This window comes from Rhynchophorus ferrugineus, unplaced genomic scaffold (genome assembly GCF_030347505.1).
Source record: "Rhynchophorus ferrugineus isolate W39M unplaced genomic scaffold, kcgeb_rfMv2 rfM3, whole genome shotgun sequence".
Lineage (NCBI taxonomy): Eukaryota > Metazoa > Arthropoda > Insecta > Coleoptera > Curculionidae > Rhynchophorus > Rhynchophorus ferrugineus.
Genome location: NW_027472582.1, coordinates 26909172 through 26919104, shown reverse-complemented (window position 1 = coordinate 26919104; position 9933 = coordinate 26909172). Strand labels below are relative to the sequence as shown.

The 9933-nt window shown below is 33.6% G+C and overlaps 1 protein-coding gene across 4 annotated transcripts in view; it reads right to left on the bottom strand.

The window, feature by feature from the left end:
* Positions 1–5204: 5204 nt before the first annotated feature.
* Positions 5205–9933, bottom strand: part of LOC143192946 (neuroligin-4, Y-linked) — a 226240-nt gene continuing 221511 nt past the window's right edge. For all 4 annotated transcript variants that reach the window (XM_076398800.1, XM_076398798.1, XM_076398801.1 and 1 more), the window contains one exon: positions 5205–8388. In XM_076398800.1, the coding sequence (XP_076254915.1) occupies positions 6332–8388 (2057 nt within the window). In that variant the 3' untranslated portion in view covers positions 5205–6331. The remainder of the gene's footprint in view (positions 8389–9933) is intronic.

Genomic DNA, 9933 nt, shown 5'->3' with positions numbered 1-9933 from the left:
TTTTAAGGTCAGTTATACTTTCGGACTTTTATTGTGCAATATAACGTGTTACATATTCTCATCCAATATGATATCTCTTTAGAACCAATCACAGAAATGCATTGCATTATGCTAGGTATATAACTAAACGTGCAATAGTCGAAAAAGCGTTCGGAAAAATAAACTATAAACTACCATACTAAAACGCATTTGTTTGGCAATTTTTTTTTTATTCAACATAATTCTATTCAAGGGTGATACAGTGATTATAGCGACCCTCCAACTTTTCGATACTATTTTTGTAGCACAATTTGTCCTTTGCTTCAAAATAGGCCTCAGTATCGGTGATCACCTCTTCACTCGACGAAAATGTATTCCCAAAGGACATTTTTTTGAGATCTGAGAACAGGAAATAGTCACTGGGGGCTATATCTGGAGAATACGGTGAATAAGGAAGCAATTCGAAGCCCAATTCATGGATTTTTGCAACCGTTTTCACTGACTTATAACACGGTGCATTCTCTTGGTTAAGCAGCACTTTATTTTTCTTCAAATGCGGCCCTCTTTCGGCGAATCGTCCTTCAAATGGTCCAATAACGCTATGTAATAATCGCTGTTAATGGTCCTTCCTTTTTCAAGGTAGTTAATGGAAACTATTCCATGCGCATCCCAAAATACAGACTTCATAACCTTGACAGCCGACTGTTTCCCACGCTTTGGAGAGATGATGGATTCATGTTTCATCCATTGTCACATATCGACTCAAAAATTCGGGTTTCTTACGCTTGATCATCTTCAAACACTGCTTCGAATCACCAACTCGTCGTTGTTTTTGGATAAAAGTGATCTCGCGCTGCGCCCAATTTGCACAGAGTTTCCTCATACCCAAGATTGATCAAGATTGATTTTCTTGGGGCAGTGTCTGGAAACTCGGCATCAAGCCAAGTTTTTGCTTCAACTGTATTTTTTCCATTCAAAAAGCAATATTTTATCAACACGCGAAATTCCTTTTTTATCAATTTTTTTCACAATAACAAAAGTTGCTTCACTCAAAATGCTATAATTCACAAACTAATGATCCAACAGCTGTTAAATTTATTAATGCATCTTTTAAGGGTTAGGGCTAACTAAAAAACATTTGGATTTAATTGTAGTAGCGCCACCTATGTGTCAGGCCGGGGACTTTTCAATTGACCTGTTTTAAATAGTGCTTATAAGATCAGTTACTGAAGCGATTAGTTATATGAATATCTACAATTTGTAAGGATGGTTTTTGTTTTAAGGTGCTCAACAAATTAGCGGAAATAGAAAAAGTCTTTCTAATGTTAAAGGTGAATTATAATATACTATACTATATTTCCGGCATAATATGCTGAAAAATTAAGTTTCTTAAACTTCAATTCACTTCCAAAAACTGTAGTGCTTTGCTACTAGGCCTGCAAAATATATCCTTAATATAGCTTGTTACTACTTTAAAACGCCATGAAATTTTATATTACCATTCGTCTCTTTACAGAAGATGGGACCAATGAAGGACGGAGTCTAAAATAGCTTATGAAAATTCGATGTTCGATTGCGGGAAAGTATCATTTTCAAAAATATGCACTTGGGGGTTTAAGATCATAGAGATATTGACGACGAGTATATTTGACATAATGTGTCGGGAATGGTTCAAAATATTTGTCAGCTTGTTTTCGCATAGAGGATAAGGAGTCTTCTGGAGCAGCAAACATATTTGAAAGGTACGGAATTCAAGGATCAGCATTGCTTCTACGCCAAAAAGGAGTTTCGCATCGCATAGCTACCACAAACAAAAATTGGCTTCAGTGTAACAATCCCAAGTGGGCAAGGTCTAGAAAAACTCTGAAGGCCTTGTCGTGTAATGATGGAACCCACTCGGTGTGCGTTTCTAATACCATGTGAAACGATTACGATGCACTTTTATTTAAACAATATTGGTAAAGAAATCATCCTTTTAATTACCCTGGTATATTTATTGTTTTTGCAAAATATATTTTAGATGATAATCCAGGATAAAAGATATGTGCATACATAAATGAAGTAATGAAAATATGCGGGAGTTAAAATGAAGCTGACTACATAATTTGCATAGTTGGAATACAACAAAAGACAAATAGAAGCTACTATGAATTATTAACAGTTAATTTGTAAAGTTGCTTTAAAATGGCATTGATGAATGGTGTTTTTCAAGAAATAATGCAATAAGATATGTGATTATATTACATTTTGTTGCTTAAACATTGTATACATTGTTTCTATTACTTCCTTTATAGACTTAAGTTTAAAAAAATCCATGGAATTTAATGCTTGTAGATACTTTCCTTCAATATGTTTCTAAAGTAGTAGAAATAAATTACCTAATTGTGTTCCTTATTGTTATTTTAATATGCAAGCAGAAATCAAATATCAAATTTCAAAACTGTTTTGTTCATATATTCTCTGATTTAATATATAAACACATATTACTTCCTTTATTATTTAAAATTTATATTTATTACATAAAACCATGTATACCTATATATTATGTTGCCCTGAAGATGTTACAGTTCTGAATTTAATCCTACTTATGATATTTTGTTATAATGTTCAGTGGCGTGGTAATTTACATTTATTATAATTTTGTTGATTTTCAATAATGATGGAAAATGGTTGATGGAAATTAGATTTAGTTAAATGTAATTTAAAAAATGTTAGTAAGTGTTGATGATGTTTTAATATATAGACATTTATTACATTAATTAATGTTATGTGTCAAATACATTTCTGAACAAGTTTTAGTAACATATATTTTTTAAATTAGTCCTTATACTCTATTATGATAGAAACATCATTAATTTTATACATTATGGTAAAACTTCGCCAACATCAATATTAGCCATAACAATTAAAATAAAAAACCTTTCGATGGTAGCACTGATGTATTCCCGATAGCACTACAAAGTCTTCAAGTTTGAATCCGATATTCCTCCTCTTTAGGATTATGTCTTCGCTGCATGTGCTAAAAATACGTTTTACACAAACGTTTAGATAGTGGAAAACTGTTACTTTCCAGTTTAAAAACGTCCGATTTCCATACATATTGGTTTCTGATGTAGAACCAGAAGCTTGGATACTACAAGAAAATAAAATAAAAAAAACCTGTTTTCACGTCTAACCGTTTGCAGATCCTTGATATTGAAATTGGCTAACTAAAGGAATATTGCCGAATACTCTAGAGATAGGTTTGTGCTGAAACAGTATACTCCCGTATGTTTTTAATGTAATGGCTTTGTATCTAGGAAAACAACACAAACGTAGATTGGGTTACTTTTATTATCTGATCATTTATTCGAACAATTCCCCTGATAAAAAGTCCGTGAATTAATTATGGTGCTTTTTCAAACATTTTAATCTTTAAATGTCTATAATTTAATGTCTATATTTCTATATCTATATTTACTATTAATACTTTTAAGAAAGATAAAGAAAGATAAGAAAGATTTTCATTGCTTGTTATTTCTCTTTTTATCAAAGCTATTATCGGGGCCATACAAAAGTCGGTTCTTTTGCATTAGTACAATATTTTACAACATGTATTTTATATATATGTTATGTTATGAATTATAAATAAAGTCCCTATTTGTTTAAATAAAAGCCTTTATTCGACAAAAAATACTGGTTTATACGTCCGACAGACAAGACCAGGCAGTATGTCAATGTCAATCAATAACCTAGGGAGAATGTTCTGGAACCATTCCGTGGTGTTAAAATCGCTCATTTATCATGACTTAGCATGTGGTTGTTGCACAGGCTTATATCTTGCGATTTAAATGCTTACTTATGTACAGTTGTTCTTTAATATATAGGGCTATTTTAAAGGATAGATTGAACTTTGAATGGAATGAAATCACCTGTCTGTAAGGTTTTTTTTATTCTGTACCAGGACTATCCGTCTCCATACAATAAGCTATAGTGATGCCTAACTTCTAAACTGTTGGTCGACCGTCAGAGTAGGTCACAGAACACCGTATTCAGATATAATATTGGTCTTTATAAACTGCCCTGTGGGACACTGAATAGTATATTGTGCGAAGTAGAATATTCATTATTACCCTTAACCGAAAAGCATAAAGTAATATGTCTTTTTTAGTTTGTTACGTCGTTTTTTGACTTTTTCAAAGTTTGCCAATTACTGGTGGAAGGCTTGTATGTCTACACGAGGCCTTTCTGTGTTGGTTTATCTGATTTAGTAACCATTAAGACTTAGGAACTTTTCGAAAATACTCCGGAAATGTTCCTTCTTAAACCAAATTGAATATCTAGCCTAGGTGCATTATTCCCTTGTTTGGTATCAGATTGACTATTATGATCTCTATCTGTGCTATTTTTTGAAGTTGTTTGCTGTATTTTCCATTGAATTGAAGGTGGGTATTCTGTGATATTGTAGCTAATAGTAACGTAATACGTGTTTCAACTTCACTTGATTAATTTTCAGCAATGAGATCTCCACCATTATATTAACAATATTTCTCTAAACCTCATACATAATTATCGAACCAACCGATCGACGTATCACAGTAGAATCGACAATCCGACGTATCACAGTAGAACAGAAATTTGCCTTCAATATCTCCGAATAAAGTAAACTGTAGTAATTTTATTTCACACGGTTAGCGTTTGTTTATCTTCGAGTGAAAATGCTATCACAAGAGTTTGAAATTTTCTAGCCTCAATAACTGAAAATATAAATTCTGGCTATTAGGCTACTTGACTGATATCAAAAATATTTTGATATATTATTGATTTTTATATTTCCATAATCTCGTCTTTCAGTCTCCGTAATCTCCATTTGAATTGCATCACAAGATATTATGTGGTGTCCGAAAAGAATTAAATTCTATTTATCTATTAATACCAAGCTAAAAGTATATGGACCTTCTACCCTCTACATAAATTACCCAGGCACATCCCTCCATACATTTACTTATGATGTGTGGTTTTCATAAATTGCAATTGGAAACAAAACGAAATTTTACAATTTGTAAAGTTGTATAAAATATAAAATCTTTTTTTTTTCAGAATCACTTGTACCTTTCCTTGCCTTGTCCGCAGATATTCTTAAAAATTTGATTTGGATTTTGGAAGAAACTAAAAACAAAGGGAAAGGATCAGATTTATAAGATTTACCAATCACTAATATAACCGATACATAGGAAATAAAACACTTCTTAGAATTTTAAATAAATATTTACTGCACTAAACTATTCTATTATAAAGAATCAAAAATACAAAGTTTATTTGTTGAAAATAAATAAATAAAACAATACTGGAGATAATACAATAATCTAACACTTAGAACACATAACTGAAATAATGGTTAAATATATATATTTACATATTAAATGATAATAAATAATATGTTAATGTAATAATTAGGATACATGCCAATTCCTTCTATCAGTCTTGCTTATACATAAAAAATATCTAGTTAAAATTGATAATATAAAATAACATTTTGCGTTGACAATATAAATTGGATACAATTGAAATATATTTAAACAAACTACCTTCTATTATAGAAAATTATTTTCAAAACTTTAAGTTATAACACAAGTTGTATAATATATATCTTTAATATTTTCATACCCTGTACAATGATGCTAATATTTCATGTTAAATATAGGTATATAAGTAGAAATTATATTGAATAATAAATTAGATGTCTATTAATGTAACTATTATAAAATAATGAGATGTATAAGTAAATATGCCATTAAATTATCACTACATTTGTTTGCTTTGTGCATATTTACATTGAGATCATAAAGCAGAAAGAATTATTAGAAAATAGTAAAAAATTAGCAATAATATTAAATACCATATACAACTAGAACTTCACACATTTACTTGTCTATTATCCTAACAAATTGGTAATTATTCTAAGACTGTTAAAATATTATTTCCTGTTAATTAATTTATTATAGTTGTATTAATTATTTTATTATGATTATTAAAATTAAAAACTAGAACTATACATACATTAAGAAAGTCGTGCTAAATTGTATCTTCTATTTGAGAAGATTCTAGAGTTACTTAAAATCGCAAAATCTAAATCGCATTTTTTATTGTGATCCGAATAAGTACAATGAATTAATATACCTAAATATATACATACACTTTGTCTTGAAAAATATGCTGAATAATATTTATATTTCGAAGAAATCAATATATTATAATAAAATAATAAATAATAAAAACAGTATATTATAGATATTTGTTAACATTTAGTACTACTCTTAAAATAAGTCTATTTTAGTTAAGAATAATATAATCTTCGAATAAATTAGTATTCTTAAACATATACCTTTTTAACAACAGTTCCAGTGTCAGAGTTTTCTGACGACGGCGAATTTGAATCTGAACTGGATGATTCTTTGTTCAAACTGGTATTAGAATTTTTAATTAACGTAGGAATATGAGACTTTTTTACTTGAAGACGTCTACTATCCTCATATTCCATTAAATCGGGGTCTTGTTCAGAGTTCCCTTTTATTTTCGATATATCTTTGTGTCTAATATTTGGTTTACTGTATATATCAGGCCGATTATCTGGAACCACCACTCTCGGTATATTTTTGGTGCTACATTTATCTTCACTTTTGTTTTTGTTAATTGTTGGCTTAACTATAACTTTGGGATCGGCTCTCTTAATCGGATTTTTTGGATTTGTTGTAATAATTGTTTTGGGCGTTGACCTAGTTTCTACTTTTATCTTTTTCTCGTTTGCTACGTCATGAGAGTTATTTAATTTATTACGTGGAATTAACGGCCCGACAAACAAATTGTTGCAAGCCACTTCAGGCTCAGGAGAGGCGGGCGGTTCCTCCGCTAATGTAGGTTCGGACAGACATATCGGTTGGGGATTACTAACTTGTCTTCCTAATGTTGTTGTTCTAGGCGGCGGCATTGGAGGGAATCTCATGTAATGTCGTCCAGTTGGCGAATAAGGTTCCGAGTTGGAATATTGAAACTCCTCCGATATAGGAACATATAGGTTGTGAATGGGCATAGATCTTCTTTTATTAAAAAAGGCGTCTCTACCAGGGTGATCAGGTAAAACCTTAGGGAAGTTTCGTCTTTTAATCAATGTTAGTGATTCTTCGGGTGTTAAGGGTCGTCCAGGGTCAGTATTGTCGTCACGTGATGTAACATTCACTTCACCGTTAGGATCAAATGTTTTCAAGTATTTAACATTTGCGTAATCTAAGTCATGTACTGGATCAGATTTTGAATGTCCATGATCAATACGAATTACTGTTGGTTCTGTATCTATATTAGCTAAATTAATGCTGGTTGTACTTTTCCGCAAATCGTCCTTGCAATTTTCTTGTTTCCTAGGTGAGAAATCCTCCACGGTCATTGATCTTCTTAAAGGATTCGGAGATACTTTAGGATAGTCAAATGATTTAGAGAGTTCGATAGGTTTCTGCATTAAAACGCTAAGTCCTCGGCCTGAAGGCGTTGCATCTATAGCCACAGAAACTTTATCAGGTCTGCGTCTATGATTCGATCTATCAATGCTTGCTGTTTTAATCAGCAACGGTTTAACTTTAGGAACTTCTTTAGCGGGACTAACAGGTCTTGTAGGACATTTATCAGCGGATGTGTCGTCAACCGGAAATGGTGCCGAGATTTCCGGTTTTTTATTTTTGCCAATTTTGGATTTTTCTTTCTTATTTTTCCGTTCACCTTTCGGACTGTATTTTAAGACTATTTCGTTTGCTATCCAGTCTCTCACTTTTGCATGAGCGTCTATGGTACTGTTAGATGCAACCCGTGTTAGTTTACCCTTTGAAGAATGTTTCGTTTCATCGGGAACATGATCATACGTATCATCACTTTGGTTCCTTTTCGTGCAAAATTTTATAATATTACATGTCGATAACAATATATTGTTTTCATTTTTTTCATCTTGGTCCTCCGGTGTGTTATTTTCTGGTGAAGACATGTTTTCGTTTTTCCTCTTTCTTAGACATTTATAGTATAAAAAGACGAATATGACTATATTTGCCAGAAGAAATAACGCTCCAACTGTAACAAAAATACCCAGTGCTGGAACGTCCTGCTTCACTTCCTCGGGCGATGGCGGTGGAGCTGTCAAAAGTCTGCCAAAAATACCTTTACTGTAATCTTCGCGATTTGATGGTCCAAAAAGATATGGCGTCTTTCTGTAATAGTCTTTATCTTCTTTGGAATCTGAAGTTTTGTTGAAATTTTCGTAGGGATCCATATGATTAATCCATGGAAGAGGATTCTTCTTTGATGTAAGTTTAGTGATATTAGGAAACTCATTAATCCAATAGTCCATTTGTTCCTTACGATAAAACTGTTTGTTCTCAATTGGAATACCTTAAAATTAATATGAATCATGAGATCTTATAATAAACCAAAATTAATTTAGTGACTTATAGCATATTTATGATGTTATTTATGATATCTATTTGGTGTTCACATGTATTATGCTCAGCGACATCTGTTAGTTAAAATGCAAGTATCAACGTAAACAACTGTTAGGTTCGATGTTTTTGACATGAAATGGTTCCTATGCTATGATGGCCGTAGCAAGGTACACTTTATTACAAATTGCTAAAACCAAATGGAACTGTTACTGCTGATATCCACATGTATCAATTATACAAATCGAATGACTTATTTTTACACAAAAGACAAATACGGTGAGTAACAGACTCAAAACCATCTCCTTGCATGATAATGCTCTACCACAGGTTACAAGGATTGTGAAAGATACACTGTTGCAACTCCAATAGGTAGTCGTGCCTCATAGAGTAAACTTGTGGCGGCTTAGACAACCAGACATACTGCACAACGCGCAAAGCCCAAAAATAAAACCGACAACAGCGAAGGGTATTTCTTCTTCTTATACTTTACACTGGCCGATTGCCAACTGGTGTAATTGGCACCATCGCATTCGGCCAGGTATAAATCCAAATTGCAACCCTCGAAAAACCCTCTTTCTCAATTTTCCGCTGTCAGAAGAAGTGCCCTTTGTGTCGTGCCGGACCATTGTCTGTAAACAAAGAATTCCACGTGGTCCTTGTTTTTACTAAGTTATTGTGTGGGTTGCATCGCATAGAACCTACAATTGGTGACCCCGACGTGATCAAAGTGCCTAACAGGTAAATCAACTCAATATAAGCCACTCGACAGGTGCTTGACACGTGCATGGAAGGATAGCACGAGGAACGGAACTCATCAACATCACGTGGTCGACGACATCCCACGAGACTAGCCTGATGGACGAAAACCACAGAAGCCCATCATGTATACCAGCAACACATGAGCACCCTCGCATCACGAAACGGGACACGTAACACATTTACAGGTACCCTCAAACAAAGCTAAACGCCTCAAGACGAACGACGTCCTGCTACAGCTCCGATGGCAGCTGATCCCGTAAAACTCCTCGCTCAGGTTGGGATCCCCATCTCATCAGCAGTCCCCGGGCGTTTGTTTGCGTGTGATTGCGGGTGCATTCCGGAACTTGCACCACGTATAGGTACGTTCCACGGCTGTTCCACTAGGAGGGGAGTTATGTGGCGACCGCCACGACCCTTTAGGCCACCACCAATTCACCATCAATAACTACAAAGGTTGGCAACGCCGGTGGATTGGTACCATGCAGTTCTGGAGTATAAAAGGCCATCACGACGACGTCTCGCTCTCTTTTTCTTATCACCGTCCCCCTGTAACAGTACCACTTCCACAGCGCTACCGTACTTCCTTCACCTTAACCTAATATCCTGTCCATTCTCCCATCGACCACATGTATCAATCGTAAGCTAGAATAAACAACTTTGATTCAACCAGTGTTTTTAGTTCCCGTTCAAATTCCTTCCAAAGATAGTAGTGAGTGTTCTGATAAATTATCGCAGC